Source organism: Branchiostoma lanceolatum, chromosome 5 (assembly GCF_035083965.1).
Source record: "Branchiostoma lanceolatum isolate klBraLanc5 chromosome 5, klBraLanc5.hap2, whole genome shotgun sequence".
NCBI classification, from domain to species: Eukaryota; Metazoa; Chordata; class Leptocardii; order Amphioxiformes; family Branchiostomatidae; genus Branchiostoma; species Branchiostoma lanceolatum.
In genome coordinates, this window is record NC_089726.1 from 11,025,768 (window position 1) to 11,047,914 (window position 22,147).

The 22,147-nt window shown below is 42.3% G+C and overlaps 1 protein-coding gene and 2 non-coding genes across 9 annotated transcripts; 2 read left to right on the forward strand and 1 right to left on the reverse strand.

The window, feature by feature from the left end:
• Positions 1–17: 17 nt before the first annotated feature.
• LOC136435065 (axoneme-associated protein mst101(2)-like) lies at positions 18–21,999 on the reverse strand. 7 transcript variants are annotated; one of them, XM_066428248.1, is made up of 11 exons: positions 14,255–15,491; positions 9,529–9,840; positions 6,262–6,294; positions 4,324–5,499; positions 4,023–4,128; positions 3,549–3,635; positions 3,091–3,262; positions 2,657–2,714; positions 2,359–2,486; positions 1,845–1,934; positions 18–1,450 (listed from the first exon to the last, which is right to left on the reverse strand). In XM_066428248.1, the coding sequence occupies exons 1-11, from the start codon at positions 14,255–14,257 to the stop codon at positions 1,270–1,272; spliced, it is 2,346 nt and encodes a 781-aa protein (XP_066284345.1). In that variant the 5' UTR covers positions 14,258–15,491; the 3' UTR covers positions 18–1,269. The 7 variants fall into 7 exon arrangements, 6 of the variants coding, with proteins under 6 accessions (XP_066284345.1, XP_066284343.1, XP_066284347.1 ...); XM_066428246.1 differs by lacking the exon at positions 14,255–15,491 and adding an exon at positions 10,540–11,039; XM_066428250.1 differs by lacking the exon at positions 9,529–9,840 and having other exon boundaries at positions 14,255–15,321.
• On the forward strand, positions 15,336–15,498 carry LOC136436009 (U1 spliceosomal RNA). The gene has a single exon (XR_010755985.1). It is a non-coding gene; the product is annotated as a U1 spliceosomal RNA (small nuclear RNA).
• Positions 16,515–16,587, forward strand: Trnam-cau (transfer RNA methionine (anticodon CAU)). The gene has a single exon. It is a non-coding gene; the product is annotated as a tRNA-Met (tRNA).
• Positions 22,000–22,147: the final 148 nt, after the last annotated feature.

Sequence of the window (22,147 nt, forward strand, 5' to 3'; positions counted from 1 at the left end):
TATTGAAGTCATAACGATTGGCATTTATGATTTTGTATTTATTCAGTACTTTGTACAGGAGCACTTTCTTACACAAATGGTTTACATACAATATTGACACAATTGCAAGTTGTGAAGGACAGTTAAGTATGGTACTAGGGCTAAACCGTGCTACAAGCTGTTGTAAATATCGCTTTTTATAAATATTTTTCATAAAACTCTCCAAAGTAAGAAACTGAGGTTCAATTACACGGCGTTTGACCCAACTTGTGATGGGAGGTCATTGACATCACATGTGAAGTATAAGTACACATGTAGCAACAGCATTGTTTTCATCTGTGTTTTTATTTCACCAGTAAGTGACTACCTGTGTGCACAGCACCAGTACTTCATTTGTAGATGCCCTGTTTTCACCCAAATTGAAAAAAGTGTTATGTGATGAATACCTTCTATTCAAAGTTGTACCCAGTGGATGGGAAACTAGGTGCAAACTGTCAAAATATGCAAAATGTAAGTTTTAGATGATTTCTATTGCATATATTATGACATGAATATCCAAAACCTGGCACACTTTGGTTGAGAGTTGAACATCAAATCCAGTGTAAAGCAACCTCAGCAAGGAAATTTCATTTTCCCTCCGTTTCTTTCTCGCTTCTCCGAACATATAACTGATGCAAAATATATCTATATGTAGAATAAACACTAAGCTTTACAAACATTGTGCAGAGTTTCAACTTCTATGAAAAAAATCAAACCTGTCTGTCAATTTTTGCCGTGCAGCCACAATGTTCATGTGACTATATCACTTTACCAGAGATGCCTTTGAACACGTCTAAGTCTTTTAATTCAGACATTCCCTTCTTTTGAATTGAACGCTAAATAGAGCACCAACGATTGTAGACACAATGGAAGTATCTAGAAATGCTTTAACAGCCAGTCTTTGATTAAGATACACACACAAGCACCAAAACGTCACAACGAACAATGGCAGCTTGTCAAAAACGTTTAAATGTTGATCCCACTTCAAACATTTGCTATATACCATCATTGTGATGCTAAATTGACCTATCAATAAGAATACAGCGTAGGAGTCTGTGTGTCAGAATAGCTATATGACGCCTAATTATGCACACATCCTACTTAGTAAAGCTACAGAAACTCAGCATTTTTTCATGCACTCCATAGCCTTTCGTTATATGTCTTACAAGAAAGAGTCCAAGAGGCAGTCTCTATTTTTTACGTCTTAGAGCTACAGGCAATGGAGTCAGGGGTTGAAGCACCGTTAGAGACTTAGAGCTTGAGGATGCCGAGACTCTGTCCCCATATCCAGGCCTCGTGACGCATCATGTTCCAGGACTCCATGGTCTCGCCGACGTTGAAGGCGGGCATGGCGGGGTCCTGTACCACGGGCAGTCGGCTAATGTGCTCCACACGGTACAACTCGGGGTCGTAGTAGTCATTCCAAGTCACTCTGAAAACCCACAATGATGGTGTTTATTGAAAATGCCTAAATTTGGCTTTACCAAGCCCTGGAGGTAACCATTTATGTTTTACCTGCGACGATAGTCTAGTATCTAAACCTACTATAGCTGCGGAATCTCTAGGCTATTTGTGGAGAAGACGAAAGAGACTCGGCAGCTATATTAGGCTACTACACTACGACGTGTGGTTATTGCTGTACATGTCATTCTTTTTAGCCAGAAATTCTAGAGCTTTCAATAGCCGTTATTTCTACTAATCACAGTGGTGTAGAATGCAACGATGCAATGAAAACAACGACAAAGTCGGGGTCAGATCTGAAGCATTCACTACGTATTGCATGAGCGGTAATCATTTCAGCACCAAGGACGGACCACGTGACGTACCTGCCGATGGCTCTGTCCAGTTTCTGCGTCATGTTGATGAACTCTCTCAGGATGTCCTCTTCCAGCGGAGTATCGCCAATACTCTCGGTGCTAAGGTAAATGCGCAAAGTGGAGAGAATTTGTAAGGAGCACTAGGTCTTGGTCACAATACCAAAAGTGACTGTGTTTTTGTGGCGTGCTTCATGATACTTGTGTATCGTAATCATCTCTTTATCAGTTTTCCGCATGAATAGTTTCCTCCATACATTATGCTATAACATTTTGTCCCAGTAGTTGTACTTGGACAAAATTGAAAGGTAAGAGAAAAACGAAAAATGAAATCCCTTTCTACATGTTAACGTAAATCTATATCTGACCCGAAAGGCCTCTTTTTGCACACCTCGGCCTAGATATGTCAACGTCGACATATTCTTCACTAAACTGTCTAGTGAAGAACCCCAAAGGGGGAAAGGGTGAACACGAATATAATAGATCAAACGGAGTGTCTGTGAGATGGATATCACATGACACTTACAATCTGCAGGCTTCCTCGTAGGCCTTGTGGACCATGAGCGTCAGCAGGTAGGAGTTGGGGCGCTTCTTCTTCTCCCCCCAGTCCACACAGTTGCGCCAGTTCTTCACCATGCGCACCACATCCTTAACCTGTGCGGGCAGAAATACACTGTTGAAAAACTCGGGATATTCTCGACGTGACTTAGTTACGACAGGTTGATTTCAATGATGTTGATCAGTCCAAGGAGGTTAGATATAGATATCTATATTACTAACCTCCTTGATCAGTCAAATGAGATTACAAGAAACTAAAAGCTTACCAGTTCTGGGAGCCCAGCAACCCACGCGTTCTGACGACGAACGGCAGAGATGGCATAGCTGAAAACGGGGAAGGCATACCATAAAATGTCATGGTTCGGAAACATTTCATGTATAGGAAGTCTGCGAATATTTTGCTCTTGAATTATACATTCGCTGTACCCAGGTGATAACTCTACCCCATTCAAAAATCCGGTATTACAAGAACATTTAATCTATGCGTGAAAGAGACTGGTATACTAGGAATACTTGAGAGAAGAAAGAGAAAACATCGCGCTTACTTTGGTTGCTTTACTTATGGTTGACTACGCTATATTTACACCTTTCCACGCTGACTTGGATCAAGAAGACGCGCGCTCTGTATTTTTTTTCAAAAGACCGAAACTAGTAAGGAGAGCTGAAAAGATCCTTCCCAGCTCTTTCCCGCTCTCCTCACCAGTTTCGGGCCTTGGTATCCCTGATCATCATCGCCTCGCGGTACAGGTGATCGTAGTCGTGATCGGTGTCGCCCCATTCACGTGTAAAGTACATGTCCACGTCCACATCCTCCACCATGAACTGTAGGGTGGTCTGGGAGTGACCGACGAACGTCAGGTCGGGCAGCTGGCCTGGAGAAGAGAAGAAATAGAAATCATTTAATCATTACCACCGGAAGGTGTCAGGAACTCTGCCACGTAGAAAATCGCTTTCAAAAGCCAAGGACATCAAGAATGTAAAAACAAATATAAAATACCTTAAACTTGGAAAGTTAATTCAAATATCCTAGGACTCCACTAATCAAGTTATGGCAATAGTTGACTTAAATATTTCTAAGTGACTATCATTTTCTGGAGTCTCTTCTGGTTACAGGGACGTCCGAGCTAGGCAAAACATTTGCGAAGCAACGTAACTTACCCTCTTCCAGAGCTGCCTTTTCCAGAATCTTGCGATAGGCCACCACGGCAGACGGTAGCCACATCTCATGTCCACCCTTCGGGAAGTCTGTATGAGAAGATATCGAATACAGATATGTGTCATTTGAGCTATACAGAAGCGCACCGTGACCGATACATCTTACTCGGAATTATTGGCAACTGTACAAATTAAAGTAACTTTTGGATGTTGATAGTTTCAAAATCATTAATAATTCAAGAGATCCGGGGAAGTTTCACATCCCTCACAAAATGATATCGCCCATTTCTGCCTAGCACATTTTAGTACACCTCCATATGCATGTAATTCGACACATCCGAAAATAGAACGTGGACTTAATTATCTTCCCTAGTTGCACAGTTAGACTAGCCATTTTTGGTGAAGGCAGAGCCTGGAACTGAAACAAGATGACAATCAGGCTACTGTAAGACCGAAGTCCTGGAATACCGTACTCACCGTCGCTCAAGATGACGATCTGGACGGCTGCATAGGACGGAGCGGCGGTGCCCTGGCCGATAGACCCTCCAAGTATGATCTCAGTGGCTGGGACAGGCATGTGGGTCTAGACATCAAAATATGAAAAATAAGCTTTATCTGGACGTGACAAATACAGTTCACCATATAAATGTAAAACTATCAAGTTAGATAGTCGCATTGTTTTGTTTCTCTACGAATACATTATTAGTGCCGACGAACTAAATTCTTTACACTCCATGAATAAGCAGTTAGACGTAATGAGCACATCACAGCACACTACCTTGAGGAAATCCAGCACCCTGTCGATGACGCTTGAACGATGCTTACGCTCCACGTCGTCCACGATAGCGTCATCCAGGAGAATGTCGACGCTGTCTTCATTCTTGCACTTGGCGTTCAAGCGCTTGAACTCGTCCTTGGTCTTGAGGGCGGGCGGGATGTACTGGCGGCTCTCGTCCTTGTCGTACATGGCGGCGCCTGCACGGATGCGCTGGTGAGGAGCGCGGCGGTTCAGATCCTCCAGGAGGTAGTTCAGGTACTCCCTGGCGACCTTCTCGTTGGCGGCAACGTTGGTGATAGAGCGGACGAGCGGCTGTCGGCCGGGCATTCTGGCACGACGCTCACGTGCCGTCTTCCTCGCCGCCAGCTTCGCGGCGCGGCTCGCCTGCTCAGTCGCATGAGTGACTTGCTCGTCCTCGGTGCGCCTGCGACTTGCCTCCTCACGCATCCGGACGCGCTGCAGGCGGGGGTCGGTACCGGACGCGGAGTCCGTACCCAGCTTCTCATCGCGGAGGCGCTGCCAACGCTGGCTCGGGTCAGCCAGCTGAGATTTTCTCTTCGCCTCCTCCTCCGCCTTTCTTTTCATCTCCTCCTCCCGCCTTCGACGCGCCTCTTCTTCCTCCTTCTTCCTGCGAGCCTCCTCCTCTTCCCGCCTCTTCCTCTCCTCCTCTTCACGACGCTTCCTCTCCTCCTCCTCACGCTTCTTTCTCTCCTCCTCCTCCTTACGCCTGCGTTCTTCCTCCTCGCGCCGTTTCCTTTCCTCTTCCTCACGCCGCTTCCTTTCCTCCTCTTCTTTGCGCTTGCGCTCTGCCTCCTCTCTCTTCTTCCTTTCCTCCTCTTCTTTGCGCTTGCGCTCTTCTTCTTCACGGCGCTTCCTTTCTTCTTCCTCTCTCTTGCGTCGGGCTTCGAGTTCCGCAAGACGGCGGGCTTCTTCCTCAGCTATACGTGCCTCCTCAAGAGCCTTCTTCAGCATTTCCTCAAGCTCCTTCTGCTTCTTCTTTTGCTTCTCGGCCTCCGTAAGAGCTTCCTTCGAGGTTTCGAAATGAAACTCTTCGCCAGGTTTTGCACCTGCGGGTCCCTTTTTGAGCCCAAGGCCGGATTTGGCTCCCGATGGTTTTTCATCTTTCTTTGCCGGTTCGGCTTTCGCACCGAACTTCTTGGCAGCAGCTCCCAAAACCTAGAAGGTCAAAACAAGGTGGAGGGTTTAGCTAGTTTATCTCGTAATCCACATTGCATACAAGAGGGTGCGCACTTCTTATCTTTTGCTTACATCTTGTACATATATTTAGATGGGTAAGTTCTGGCTAATTCCACACTGTTAGGAATACATACCCAGGTAGCTTTATACCCAGGAAATGTACAAATACATAACCCTGACAAAACGCGATATATATAATACATGACATACCACTGGCCACTTAAGATTTAAACGACGGTGATGATTTGGAAATTCCAATCAACCTTTAGCCTTCATTTTCATGTTTTGTGTTAAATGCACAGTAATGTTTCATGTGTCAATTGAATGAGCGTTTGTTCTATTGCACTGTGGTTTTTCTTAACAAACGTTTTCTAGCTAGAGCCTTGTCCGACTTTGAAGTCAATGAAAAGTTCCGAAATACCGCTCGTCACGAGTCAGCCTTAAATCTTAAGTGAAACACAGAAACATTCGCCGGGGAAAGCCTGGACAGGACGGACATCGCATCTTTGCAGGGACATGTACAGTTGCCTGGAATGGTGGTCAGAACGTAACAGAACAGTTAGCTATTTAAGAACGCCGATGTCTTCAAGGCACGCACTGAAACGTGACGATCATAGCACGCACAAAGGAGGGGAAAGTTGCCAGGAGACGTGTACAATCTGAAACAGACGACAGTTTACGTGAGACAGACACCACGATACCATGGGTACGGGACGCGACGTTGATGACCTTGTTCCCTACCTCTTCAGATGACGCACTGCTCTCTCGATCGACCTGTCGGGGGCAGAATGTACAGCATTAGACTTGCACACATGCGCTTTGCCTTTGAACGGCAGGTTTCCGGATGGTTCCGCAGCCGTGTAAATTGTTGAAAGAGTTAGATGGAAAAACAGTCTAACTGCACACCACGTATCGACTCCGTCAGCACGCTTCGCACATTTTAGAGGGCATACTTTTTTTTTTTTTTTTTTTTAGTGAACTAGCAGAATCCCTTCATCCTAGGTCAGAAACAGGTTTTATTTGTTGAAATTGTACAATCGCACTCCCTGGGCATGTAGTGACCAGCGTACGGTAGGAGCGGGCTCCCCCTATAAATTTCTCGATGACTCGGAGGCGACATGCCGGGCATTCTTGGCACACCCATCCAACGTTGGTGGGTATATCCTCTCCGACAGACACGTGGTAGCACTAGCCTCCGTTGCATACTCCTTCCGGCTGTTTTCTTTTTCAAGTGACCGTTTTGTTGTTACATTTTCAGAAAAACTGATGTAATAAGAAAACGGGAACTTGAAAAATAAAACAGCCGGAAGTAGTCTGCAACGCAGGTTATGGTAGTTCAGTCAAAGATATATGGGCTCTATGCACGCAAGTTGGCATTGCGTGAACGAATAATTTAACTATCGATGGTGAACTGTAACTCTTGATCTTGAAGATAGAAATAAAGAAAGACACAACAACGATTAATTGAGGCAGATAAATCCAATGTATACTGTTCTATTCTGAGATCTTTAGAGGGAACTGGAGCTTTCTAATTCGCGTTAAAGTTGGTTTATTGCGATACCCTTTAGTCGAATTAGTCGAGTTATTCTTGTAACGTCGCGACTGTAGAGATAAAAGTCTGTCAGAACAGGCACTTGATGGGTAGCTGCCTGTTGCGATGGATTCTTCGTAGCTTTCTCATTTGCCCTTCTGTTGGGGAGGTAAATCAGTGTTAAGGTTTGCATGAGCAGCGCTGCGGTGGTAAAATTAAAAAAGCTATAATAATACAAGTGCACAGTAAGCTGGGAAACAGCGCATGCATAGAGCGTGGCGTAAGGAGTGGGGATGAAATATGTGGTATGGCTCATATTATGTTTAGCCATACCTAGTATGGCTAAACATATTGTTTTTACTCATGTTTCTTCTCCTTCTTCTCCTGTCAAATCTTCAAATCGATTCATCTGTCATTTTTTGACCAAATGACCTGAAATTTGGTACAGAGGTAATGTAGGCAAAAACCAATGTACGTTTTTTTTTCTTTTTTTGATATTGACCTTGAAAGTGATTTTATTGAGGTTTTTAGGCTATTTTTAGCATATCTTGGCCTCCTGCGCCCTGGTATTTCAACCGAATGACCTGAAATTTGCTGTATATGTGGCTTGAACAAATATTTAAAGGACTACATTCCCATTTTTGGCATTCATATCTTCAAAACGATTTATTTTGGGCTTTCTTGACAATATTTGCCACTTCTGTCACTTTCAATACTACATATGACCTAAAGGTCAATGACCCCAAGTGCCTTGCACCTGGCCTTGCATGCCTGTGAGCCTTGCGACCACCTGATTGGTCAATTGAGTTAATCTAATTATCTTGCATTTCTGGCACAGGTGTAGGCTAGTATTCATGCCAAATATGGTATGGGAATCCCTAGGACATGTGATTACATGGCTTTGTTCACTCTTTTTTGAGAAAAGATACACATCTCCAGTTCCTACATGTATTAAACCAAAATAATGTGAAATTTGGCATGTACACAGGCCCTCATTCAAATGTTTGCCATACAGCCTTTCAAAACGATTTTTTAAACAAACAATTTTTCGGTTTCGTTATTTTCAACCCAAAGTGTATACTATTGAATCATGCATTCAAACAAAGGGGTGTCACATTTTTATATTTCACCCATACTATCGCTGAAATATGTTGTTTTTGGTCATTTCCTTCTTCTCCTGTCAAATCTTCATATATATCATTATGTATACTATGGAAAACTTCATTCTTCCCTGGGGTTGACCTTTTTTAATTCAATTTTGAACTGGGTTGATTATGCGCAAGAGTGTAATTTTCAGCGGATATTTTCCCACTGGTGTAGTTTACATGGAGATGGCACGGAATATCCCATTCTTGCAAGGGGAGGATTCTGTAATCATTTCTTTCAATTTTGAGCTGGAATGATCATGAAAAATTCCATTTGTTAGCAGAAGTGTATTTGTTAATTAATAAGTGGATATGGTTTTGGACTTCTTCAACTTCAACTTAGTAAACCCCCAGATAACCCCGCGAGGGGCAAAGTAGGGGGGGGAGGAGGTCCCAGGCTAAGGCGGGCAGGCCTCCAGCCTGGCGCGGAAAGACTCAACGGTGGGAGCCGTAACAACCGCGACTGGTCCATATTGTGTTGATGTGCTACTGGAAGACTCCATTCCTGTATGGAGAGACTGATAATTGTTTTTAAACTCAATTTTGATCCATTTTTTTTAGTGGAAGTATTTTAGAATGGTCCATTGTTATTTTGGGAGAGTCCATTTTTTGCATGGCGAGGAGTATGGCTAAACATGCTGTATTTGCTCGCAAATGTTGCCTTTCTAGTATACTACGTGAGAATGCCAAAGTAGTGCGAAGAGCGTTGCTGACAGAGCCGTTGCGCAGATGCATTGTCTGTTATTTATTGAAAAATCTGTGCAGGTACCTTTTCCAACATCCGGATGACAGGGATCATTCCGAAATGTTGTAAAAAGATACCCAACGCTTTTTCAAGGCATGCAGGCATTGCTTGCCCTGGTTCTGCGGCGCTGTACTTAAAATGCGTCAAATATGTGGTATCATCGGAACTTACCGCCATGAAATGTGGGAAAAGAGGACAGTGTAAAAAAGCTTTGCTATCGTTGTAAGCGAATATACTCTAACACAGCCATGTGAGCATACCATGCAATAGCTTAATTCCATGCTAATTGTCTGTACAACACAACATCATGCCTATTTTCCTTTGGTAACCTGATTAAAACAACAAAATTAGTCACACATCCAAGCACAGCAAGCGCATTAACGAAACTGTTATAGCGTTTTACACTGAAGTCAGGTGATACTGACATTCCTGTAAAACTGTACATTCACTCACAGCAATTACCAAAGCAACAACACACAAAAAACGGCAGGTTAATTTCAAGGATAGGCGCAGGCATGACGTGGGATAGTGAACAATAACATATGTTACAGAGATTTAAAGAACGACTTCAGGGCCGGTCCTACAACCTTCTCGTCCTTGGTGTCACTATCTACAGGCGTCGCCGGGCTAGCTTTAGATCCTGTCTCCTTCTTTTCCGGCTCTTTATCTGCAACGTCAGCTGCTTTCTTTTCTGGCTCTTTTTTAGAAGGTTCTGGAACCTTCTTTTCTGGCTCTTTCTGAGAAGGTTCCGGCGCCTTCGTGTCTGGTTCTTTCTTAGATTGTTCTGTCTCCTTTTTCGCAGGTTCTGCCGCCTCCGTCTCTTTCTTGGCGACTTCTACTGACTCTTCAACTGTTTTTGTGGGAACGTCTTTTGAACCGTCCTTTGTCGATTTGTCTGCCTGTGTTGGTTAGTGTGATAGAACGGAAGTTTTGAAGATAGAAATTGCAGATAGAAGTCACCTGTTAAATTACTATATACTAACTATAGGACATGGCGTAAGGTCAATTACAAATGACATTAGACAAGCTGAGATCTGCATGACTGACATGAACAATACATGTATCAGAACACAAGTACCAAGTTCCGGGTGACATATTTTCCAAAAGAATGTAAATCCTCAGTTCACCATGATGTAGTTTATCAAAAGTACTTTAGAGTGAGAGACTCAAGATCTAAACTATGAAAAAGGTAGAGAGAGAGAGACTTAAGATCTAAACTATGAAAAAGGTTTCTAACCCTCTGAAAATGTAAGTGGTAAAGCATTCCGACAGTGTATTTCATGACGGGAGTGATGGATAAAACAAACTCCCATAATGTGTTTTAAGTTCCTACTAGTATATGCCTGCTTATAAACTGTGTAGTATGCAGTATGCCAACCACTGAAAGACCTGTGAAAGGATTTGTACTGGTGTAGGTGTAAGGGTTCTCAAGTTGTATTCTTGGAGAAAGCACACCTGAATTATCTTTTGACGAAACGCAGGACAACACCGCAGTTAGGACATGAGAAAATGGACAACCTACAGCTACGAAACACTGACTGGGTACGAGGGGGTAATGACTCCGACGAGGATCTAGGAGAACCGAACTATGCCCGAACCGTCGATTCCAGGGTTGACATCGACATCTTCTCCTCGTACGTGCTTTCGTACTCTTCAACCCTCTCGTAGTCTTCGCGGATGATGTCAAGTTGCATCTGCACTATCTTCTGCATAGTCTCCGACATTCCCTCCGACTGAAGCATTCCCTCCGGTACCATCTCAAGAAGGCCCTCGGGGATCGTAAAGGGTGTTTCTGACACCGCTTCTTCTTCCTATAAACGTTGCACAACCGTGAAGATCACTATTTGCATGATCTTTACTACGCCCAATGTGCGAAATTAGTCACTGCAAACTTTTCTGATCTACATCTTTCTACTTTAAATGAAATACATTTAAGTCGGACTCTTTTCATTTGTACAATTCAAAATATCAGAATGGAATCCGAATCCATGCAATGTGCCGACAGATCTATTTGCACCCTCTCTATTGAGTCTATTCTGTGTTGTTAGCTACAATCGTCATGGCTGTGATTCGTATCTACTGCACTACAAAAACTACAGTACATTCTGTCGATTAAACACAGCTAAACGCGTAAGGTTACCCCATTCAGATCAGTGGCAGTGTCCTCCACCCCATTCTCCACAGGTTCCCCTTCAACGTCATGTGTCATTTCCTGGTCAGAATCTGTCATGTCGTCATCCTTTTTGACAATGTGCGGTACAATAAAACTTTATGACTTTTGGAATTCCCATATATAAATAGATAATTGGGCCATGTTTCTTTAGTTTAAATGGCAGAATAACGACGTCTCGTTTTGGGGCATGCTGCAATAAGTATGTCAACTACGTGCTACTAGAACTACTTATTCTGTATTTAAAAAAAAAACTACCACGAAATGTCATAATATTAATCTCATGTCATATCACCACATCCTCCTCCTCAAACTCATTTGCTCCCTCTCCTGTCTCTGTGGGTTTCTCGTCAAATCTCGCGAGATTTGGATCCGAATCGTCGATGTCGGCCTTTTTCGGAACAAATACTTGGTAATCAGTATCCAAACATGGAAATGGTACTTACAGTAGCGGTGGTCGCTGCAGAATGTGTATACCGATACATCGCTACTTATTTGTAACACTCTATAACCCTATCATATGGCACAGCTACGTGCATATCAGTAACTTATGACATGGTCGGGGTCAGCGCAGCGTGAACGCTCCATTGCTGGAGAACCGAACTTTGGAATGTAGATTAAACAAGCATCTAGGTAGTTCTCATTGATACGTTCACGTTGAGCGAAATGCAACTTAGGGATTTCTTTGTGTAACTCCACAAGAATTAAGATTGTTTTCCATGGCCGTGAACAAAACGCTGTTTTGGATAATCCAATGACTTTTTCATTGAATATAATGTCCTTGGATATTTGAATTGAGGTTTTTGGTTACCACTAACGACTTTATTTGGGGTCCGTCAAGGAGATCATGATGTCATATTTGTCCCTGTTTATGTAACAGTGAGCAACATGAAAAATAATCAGGTTTTGTTTTCAATGGCGAATGCTGTTCATGACAGAAACTGATTGAATAGTTTACGATTCCAACTCATGATAAAGAGACCCTTTTCATCACAATACATACATCATAATCAATATCGTCATCTCGAAGATAGCTCTTACGCCTTGTTGCTCTCAATGCTAAAAACATAAGGACAAAAAAGCATAGATATAGTTCAGTCGCTGTTTTTTTTATCTGAACGTGGATCTGGCATGTTACCAACAATAACTGTTTGGTATTTACAGAAATGGTTCCTGTTCATACCAGCGGTTGATCAGTGACACATGGTCCCATGGTATCAATAGTTGACGTGCTAATCTGCCTGACGTGTAGCACCCCTGGCGTTAAAATATTCCATTTCTTCCAAATTTACATATCCGACGTTAATCTTGTGCATGAAATTGTGACCTTTCGGCATTTGGCCTTTCCCACGGTGACATTACGGTTTCTTACGTACATGACGATATTTGGCTGGGAGGGGTAAAATACTACAACGGGTACTGCCCAAGAACAACCTTTGGGCGTTGTCCAAGGTTACAAAACTCGCTTATTTATTTGTTTCTTTGAATTGATATAAAGGGGCTTACAATATTTGAGTAGGGTGACGGCAATGCTGGCGCTTTATCAAAAAGGTAAAAAAGTTTGTTACAAAATACGTTTCACACAGACAACTCATCATTTAATCAAGTAAGTCAGAGAGCATGGCAGGAAGCCAGAAGCAGTAATACATATTTCAGATGGCCAGAAATACTGCGGTTTGTCCATAATGTGACGTTTGATCCTAGAAAACCTACTTCCTTACACTTACAGTAGACGTCAAGGAAATCCTGTGCACCGTGAAAACAAGATCAACTAACAAAATTGTTCGGGCACTGTCAGACCATTCAGCACCAATAAATGAACAATATAGGTTAGAGGAAAATGTCGACGTATAAAAAAAGTCAGGTAACGAAGTTATGGATGAGGACCAGACTCAAGTCCCGACATTGCAGGTTTGAACCTCACGTATTAGCATACTGCGAAGGCCGTTATCGAATGTCTAGTTTGCAAGTATCAGATATCGCCGTTTCGTGTCGAAAAAATAACACTCTTGTTTGATTTCAATATCTTTACATTTCGGTCGTTAATTGTATGGTCGCGTAAACATTATATGACATCACATGTTGTGTTTGGTCATCTGGACGTAACAACTTGCTTAACGTTTACGGGGCATTTATGGTTAGCCTAGTTCTAAGTTCTTACTTCTATTTTAACTCATGCCTGAATACGTGCAGCGGCCCACGTCTGTTGTCTGTACGTGTGGTGCTAAAACTGTCATAGAAAGCTTCATTATCACATTCCCAACATCTGTTTTTTTTTCTTTCTTAAAGATGCTCAGTTTCCTTGCTTTATTTCATCCAAGTTGAGATTTGTTCAGGGTGCACCGCTCTGTGTGCCACGCCAGGGAGCATGGGTCGTCCGGCGGAGGGCATACATCATCCAATGACAACCTTATTGTAATGGTGAATTTAACACAAATGCGTGGCCAAAGGCACAATGTATCACTTCAGTTTTGCTTTGTCAAGTTAGTGGCCTGACCCCACCAAACGCCCTCCAGTGGAACGATATTTTTTGGCCGGAGGGATCCGCCCGTTTCTGCTTCATCCGACATTCTTCACATTATTCCCCCGTGCCATTTATGTCCGACGCGAAACCGAGAACGGTCCAGAGTTTATTATAGCTCTCCAATAGGAAAATATGTACCAAGACTGTTTCTAATACCAATCAAACGATAATCAAGAAGAGGTTATGGATAAAACTTGGAATGAGGTCAGCTGTTTTAACGATTGTTGATGGTGACTGCTGTAACTAAATTCACGCCGCTGGACAGCTGACGAAACAACACGACGGGGTTCAGCAGTTGCAGAACAATTTTCACTGCTCCCAAATGAGCCTTTTATGACAAGCTCTCACAAAATATAATAGCACAAAAAAACTAATAATAAGGAATGCATGTGAAATCTTAAAATGCTTAACGATGATGACAATTTGCTTAAAATTCTCCGAAGTACTGGGTCTTCTCACGTCGACCCCGAACCATTTGTCCCCCGTGGGGGACATATCTGAAGGGCACCCACCTCCCAGTAGCATAGTCATTGTCAGCTACTGTTACGTCCACAGAAGCAAATCCTACAAATCTAATTTCACGACAGAAGCTAGAACTAAAGAGAAGTGTCTGACATACCATCTTTAGGGCAGCTTTTTGTTCACGCTTGTTGAAAGAAAAGAGAATAGAGGTTCCCTTAGTCCTGTCCCTGGCTCCAGCGGTCCCGAACACCTCCAAACGGGCAGCTTGCCCGAAATAGTACACAGGAAATGGATATCCCCAGATACCAATATTAGAAATATAAGGGCTGTACCAGATGCAGTCCCAAGAGAGGGGTGCCGGGTCGTAGTTTTTGTTGTTGCTGTCCTTGTTTGCGTGATTATTTCTGTCCAAGGTAAAAACTACTTTCGTGACAAGGGTACGCCAATATCAGGACCGACGCATGGTTAGGACTTTATGCAGGTTATCCCAAACTCTACTTGGGTGGATAGATGAGCCATTTGGAGTCACTCTAAAGATTCTCCAAAATGGGTTTATCTAATATTTCTAATATTCAATATTTCCTATACCAACCTCACCAGTCTCCAAATGTCAGACTTGTCTTGAACTACAAGACAAATGTGACATTTGGATAAGTAATAGTTTTCTTTTATTCTTTTTTTTTTCATTATTTGATCGCTTACTGCTTTAAAGCAGCAAAGTGCGAATCTGACGGATCCGACGACGGTCCAACGGCTACTGTTGAGCCGTGGTGGATGAGATATCCACAGTATTACGTCGATTCTCTGTTATTGCGCCTCACATTGCAGCTTCTACTTTTCTAGTTCATTGCTCCTTGGGGAGTTGCAGAAGCGTCCCCTAGCAGAATAGGGTTGAAATGATTAGTCATGCTTGGTGGGTGACGTCATCAGCACTGTATTGATTATGCAAATGTGCCAAATACGTCACCGGTTAGCATAAATTATGTCAATTAGCCGGTGCAGCTTATACATTTTAGATTGTACGTGATCTTTTACGCCTCAGTTTCAGGCGTTTCCGACAGGTTCATCCGAGAATAGCCAATCGAAAAATATATCAAACTATCTTCGTTCAACCAAGAAAAGGAGATTCACATGGTGTGTCAAATAAAATCACCAGAGACAAAGAAAATGTCGAATAAAGCCAGGTAAAAAATTGCATCGCCCTTTCATTGGGCGTTTTCGGCAGACATTTGGAGGGCATACTTACCTGGCAGAGATGGCACATTGATCAAGAAGGATGTCCGTCCAGGGCGAGGCCTTGCCATTGCACTCCGGCGGGTTGACCCTTGCGATTACCCCAAATGCGGGTAACTCGGCTGCGTAATTTATGATAGTGGGGGTCTGCGTTCGCGCTAACCCCCGCCTATACAATCCAAAAGCAATTGCACCACACCATTCACTCCTACTGCCCACTGGACGAACGCTCACATTTCTGGAATTCGGCCAAGTCACACAGTAGTCGGTTTACAAGCGAGTTGGTGGGGCCTCGATGGGTGAGAGGTAGTAGTGATCTCCACCAGACTCGTTCGGGGCTGTAAAAAATAGAAGACTTCAGACAAATATGGTGGATAATTGACCTGAGTCAATGATAACTCTTGTCCCTAAAGGAAGGAAGGTTGGGTGAGCTTGATTAAATCGCCACAGAAGCCCTTACGGCTTCTGTGGCGATTCAACCAAGCTCGGCCCACGGGGCTTGCCCGTACCGGATCCCTTGCCGGTCTGGATCCCCTAGATAAGAGCTTCCAAGTTCCAAGTTCCATGTCGACAGTCAGAAGCCCGGACCTATAAAGTCTTTCTAAAAATTCCTGTGAAACTGGGCGAAATGTCAACAATAAGTGAACAAGGAAATATATCAATAAATACTGACATTCCATGCAAAATGCATTGTCTTTTCCTGCTCATAACCAAGTCATAACCAAATGCTGAACCGTCAAAACATAACCCCCTGGGGACCATAGAAAACATAGAAATCGGCCAAACTAGGGTGACTAATTGGCCAGTGGAGCCAGACCAGAGAATGATAAACTTGGCGGGCTCATTCCACTGATTTGGCTAATTTCAACAGGACAAGGTGACCATAACTTTGCCGGTGTTGTCTTTTGTGTAAAAAACACACCTTAGCTGAAGTACTAGTAATGGTCGCATGATGACGTTACTAAAACATTAACGCTTTCCACCTCCCATCATCCTTAGCGCGTCCTGTCCAAAAATGCGAAACAGACGGGTTATTTTGTCCATTCGAGACCCATGACATCGTCACAGTACTTGACATTTTGCCGTTTGTAACTGGCACACACAACTTGTCAAAAATAATCTACCTGAATTATCTCAAAATACAGAGTTTGTACTAATGGGGAATCTTTCGGTAGTTCCCATGTGCCTCGATGGCGCAGTAGGCAGCGCGTGAGTCTCATAATCTCAAGGTCGTGAGTTCGATCCTCACTCGGGGCAAAATCTTTTTGTTTTTTTTAATGTTGAATATCTTCTTCACATGGTTCAAAACAGTCAACTCCCTTTTTTCCAGCGTCACACGTTTTTTTGCACCTATGAAATAGCAACCAACAGCTATCAGCCAATCGTTTGTTTGTATACCTTATCAATTTATCAATATCATATCAACTTATAAACTTCGTTTTGCAGACAAAGGAAAACTACACCTCTTTACAACAAACCGTGTACAATAAGAAACAATAAGAAAAGATAATCAGAAAACAGGATATCATATGCCAAAATTAGATAAAAGAGCCGAGCCGACATGCCTGCTAACGAGCCTAAAAACACATGCCGCCCGCACTGACCTGACCGCTTGGGTACCATAAATCATCTGGCAGCGCCGCCTGCACATCCGTCTCAGTTCCCGCGAAAACTTGATCATGTGATATGGAAGCCCCAGTGGAATATAACGTTAGTGCTGTGAAAATAAAGCACGCCATGACATGCCTGAACCAAGGATGCCTGAACAGAGCACGAAAAAATAAAACTCCAAAACTATTCAAAAATTACGGTAATCTAGACAAGGGCGTTGGGATGAGGGCTAACTATAGACAGCGATACTGTATGTCATTTTTGTCAACATAATCCACTTCAACCTCGCTACATATATGCAAATTTTTCATTATCATCTCAGTCCCCTGTTCACGCAGATGCATGCACGTGAAGACGGGATCAGTATTAAAAAAACTCTCATGAAGTTTCTGTAGACAATGCATAGTCGCAGTGCAATGATAAATAACACACTGAACATGCAGCAGGAGTGACGAATGGTTGAGGTGTCATCTGTGCAACTTGGAAGCTTGCAAGATGTTACACAATCAACAACACCAACGACAAAACAAAGATGGCCTTTTTCTTTTCAGCCGGCCTGATTATGCTCCGGTCACATCTGTTTCCACCAACATGTAGTTCCTGGCTACGTTCACAAAAAGCATATCAACAAAGCTACCACACGAAGAGCTAGACTTGCACCACTCTTGGACGTCATAGAGAACGCGAAAAAGCTCCTAAATACTCACAATCACAGTCAATCGTCACCTTCCCCCGTCCACTGGCGAGCAGCCATCTTGTAAACAACAACCTTGCTGTGATTGGTCCTTTTCCCCCTACTTCTGACCAATGGGGTTCAAAAGCTCCAAACGTTCCAAGAGACTTATGCGAGGGGTAGGCCGGAGAAGCACACCGAAATTGAAACATTTGGAGAATTGGACCCCATTGGTCAGAAGAAAAGGACCAAGATGGCTGCCTCTCGCCCAGTGAGTTGGGATGCTAAGTTGTTCATTCCGTGTAGCATGTTCCTTGCGTGTTGTTTCAATTTATGTAATATTAGTTATTGTATTCTCAGTATTCTCCAACTTACTTGTTGGAAGAACGTTAAAGAAAGGGCAGACTGTAACCAAGGAGGTTTGAATCTGATTTAAACCTCCTTGCTGTAACATTCTCTGACTACTGAAACGACAGGCAGTCATAAATCATAACGATCTCCCCTCTTTTGTAAAACTTCCACATAGAAATTGTAGCGATGGAGATGAGAGACAGAGGACCGGTTAAAAGTTTATTCCTCGCTCTTCACAAAAACTTGCCTAACTACTGATGATGCTATTAAAGAGGACATAGATAGATATGTCAATCAATCAATCAATCGGGCAAGAAATTAAAATAATATTTCAATACAAATGGTAATCAACGTTTCTGTAATCTTATATTGAGTCAAATCTGATTGCTGTGCTATTGATTCCAAATGATATTGGATTTAGATCCTGATATCTGTAGTTCAGTGATTGATTTATCCATTAATCTGCTAAGTTGATTTTTGGTCCATCATGATGCTTTATTTGGGCACTTTCTGTCTTCAAAATAGAGAGTTTCTCCATCCATACATTTGTGCAAGGCACACAAACAATGATCTATCTATCTCATTGTATCATTATTATTCTTGAATGTCCATGGTCACACATACTACATCTACAGCGAATGTTCACACCTCCACCTTTTGCTGAAATATAACCTAAGTACGCATGTACGCCATGTACCTGTAGGTACATTTGCGAAAGTTAAGTGTTGGTTACAGAAGAATTCAGTAGGAACATTTCTGAACTAGAGTACAGAATTTTGAACAGTATCACACAAGTTGAAAATACTCAAAGCTCACAACTATTGCATTCATACATTTTTACTACACCATAAAAACAGCATTGTTCAGGCAAAAAATATCAGGGGCGACAGTGTACAGTCCTGTCAGTCAGTTGCAATTACAACTTAAGTACCAAAATGACCGACCAAAAATTGTGGTATTTCATCCCCATGGTATTTCATGTCTAGACACATTACTGTGATAAAAGGACATTCTATACAGTATTACAATTACAACTAAAAAACCGAAAGATTTCCACACAAACACAATATGAACTGTATTTACTATTCAATATTCCATGCATTTATAGACTTTTCAAATACTGAACAGTAGGTTGTCTTCTAGAGTAAATAGATAGTAGTTGATAATAATTAAATGAGTTACTAGTAATCTGGGGTATTGTTTGCTGATTGGCCAATATGGCCATTTAGAAAACCATACCATTAAACAGGGGTAATGTTCCATGAATATCAACAAAGAGGCCATTAGTGCACATCCAACTGACCCCACCATGTGGTTTTAGGGTGCAGCCTTCATTAATAATGGCTCTCTTAACACACATGACAGCACTTATTATTTCATGTGTTAATGCAAATATCATGTATATATCATAATTACATCTTATCAGGAACTACCTGTAGCAAAATGATAACATTGTTCTCAGAAGACATTTAAACATAGTCAATATTTCTACTGAAACAAAGTCTTTGCGCACAACCAATTAATGTGCCCTAAACTGCTAGTGTATGTTCTATCTAAATATCAACAGAAAAGAAGAACTAGAGTCAATTCCATGTCACCGAGAGGGTTTTCAGATGATATTGCTAATAAGTTTGAACAATTTTAGAGAAAAGACTATTTCAGTCAAAATAATTCCAGACCGTTCAAACAATTAGAAATGAAAGTCTGAACATGTTTGAACTCATTTATATATTTTGGAAATATTATGAAAGTATTTGCACAAATATCTCTTTATTTAGAACAGTGTTCAAACATCTGTGTGATTGTTCTACTGTTGGAACATGTTCCAACATTTTGCATCATTCTCAAAATGGTAGATTTGGGTTATTGCCCCCATAAAAGTAGGTGCTAATCACGCTCTATTGTCTGCCTCTGTATATTTTTAGATTTCACGTCTGGACACTGGCAACTCTTTTGTCTTTAAGTGTCTATGCATGGCACATAGGCCTAATCCCCTATACTTTGAAGGGATGTGTGAATTGCCCTGTTCCCAGCCCACTGACCCAGTTATATCATATTTGTAGAATGTTGGAACATGTTCAAACAAATGATCAATCTATGTTGCAACAATTTAGAAACTAATACAAATAATGTGTTCAATGTTGGAAATTTGTTTAACCTGTTGGAACACAGCATAGAATATTTAGAACATCAAATAAATGTTGGAAATTGTTCTTAACAGTTACTTATCTCACATAGATTGTTACAAAGGTTTTGTAAATGTTAGAACAAAAGGCAACAAACACCCTCTCGGTAATGTGGAATTGACTCTAGTTGTAAAATTGTAAAATGTAGTGGTCATGGAAGTGTTGAAAATGTATGTTGAAAGTAAATGCATTCCTATGGGAATCATCCCCCTGTTTAATAGTGATACGTTTGAAGGTCTAGCCTCATCCTGGTCTAGATCTCTCACCATAAGGTGGAGGTGGCTGTTTGGTGACGGGGTACTGCTGGTCGTACGGGTACTGTACTGGGTACCCCCTCCCCGAGCCTCATCCTCCTGCAGGTGCTGCTTTGGTGGAGGCACAGCTAAGGCTCGGCTTGTTGGTCTCCTCCTCTGGCGTACCACAGCAGCACTGCTGCATCTTCTTCAGGCACCACTCGATGCCTGCATGGAAGGAGAGATGACGACATGACATGGTGTCAGCATGGATTTCTTTTTTGTTGAATTTTAGAAATCCTAAACGAGCGATCACTGTTGTTGTTTACATCCGGGGTATTCGGCACACGCGCACTGACTTGTAGGCAGAAAGCATTGGCAGATCACATTAAGAAATAGCTTACTAGCGCGGGAACAGATCGTATTGTTGACAGTTTAGCATATTTTTTACTGCGTTTTTGAACTTTTATCGCAACTAGTGGCTTTATTTAAACTTGTGTACAGTTTTCTCACTAATTCTTTGTCTAGTTGTTAGTTTCTTGCACATTATTTCGGGGGAAAAACGACGTAACTGTGACGTCATCGCGATCACTCGTATTGAACTGAATCTAATTGAAATGTACATCTGGGGGACTGCAAGACTGAGCTATTACATCATGTGTATATGACTGACATTCTGAGGCAAGCTTGAATACACAAAAAGCTGTATTTCTGCATGACTGTGTCACACATAAGAGAATACTTCAAATATAAAAAGCATCCGATGTGTTGAGTGGCTCTGACTCTTGCCTGCTGGCCCAGCTAGCTTCTATTGTGTTCACTCCATTGTTCAGTCCAACTCAGAAGTTAAGTGGACCATAAGATCAGGCCAGAAAGGCAGCACTCGAAATGGCTCAAGAACAGTCTAGTGTTGCCACTTCAACCAATACAATAGCAGTGTTTCTTCTGCTGATGGACATTTGTATGGATTTTAAAAAATTGTTCCGGGGCCTCCACCTTTCTGGGAGACATATTTTGAGAAATAATGGCTACTCTTTGCTTGACAGAAAATACAATGTAGTAGGGTGTGTCCAGGAAACAAAAGATTGCCACAAGATTTCAGACTGAACACCAAGACAGTCTTAAAACCACCTGTTTTATATTTGTCTGCAAAGGTTGCAACAGGTAGATTTCAACTCTCAACATTTTGTCTCTGCAACATTCTAAAGAATCTAAACGCACCGATTTAACAACCAGATAAAAATGCAGGTGAATCTGTTGAGTGAAATCATACGTATCTTGTCCTATTGACAAGGTTGCTCTAATCCCCTTGCCTTGCTCGCATCAAATTATGTACGTCTTCAGAGGGGTTTATATATAACTAGGGAAGGAAAATTTACATCCCTCTCACCTGAGATTATAACTCAGCACATGTTGCTGTTTGACGTTGGTCTCCTTTCCTGCTTAAGATTTGTCCTCGCTCGGATCAAAACGACGAGAACTGCGCACTGCTGTTGTCAACCCTGCTGAGTCACCCTGTCCGCCGAATGTTGCTTTTGTTGTCGGCGTAAACCCACCTCACGACCTCCACGGTCAGCTGAGAATTTGTCAACAGCCTGACCTCTGGTGACCTTAAGAGAACATTTCATTACTCCTCAAACGGGGGAAAGTATTGATCCTTACTTGATGTGTTGCATCATTAAGTTGTACTTATAAATCATAAAAGATTTTGTATTCAATGCTCTTATGTATCTCAGTGTACAATTTCGGTCAGAACGTACATA

Coding starts and splice junctions, on each gene's coding strand:
- LOC136435065 (XM_066428246.1), bottom strand. CDS start 10,698: ATGGTACCGGAGGGAATGCTTCAGTCGGAGGGAATGTCGGAGACTATG. Junction 5,500..6,261: donor GCAGTGCGTCATCTGAAGAG/GTAGGGAACAAG, acceptor TTGACCTTCTAG/GTTTTGGGAGCTGCTGCCAA. Junction 2,715..3,090: donor GATACCAAGGCCCGAAACTG/GTGAGGAGAGCG, acceptor CCCCGTTTTCAG/CTATGCCATCTCTGCCGTTC.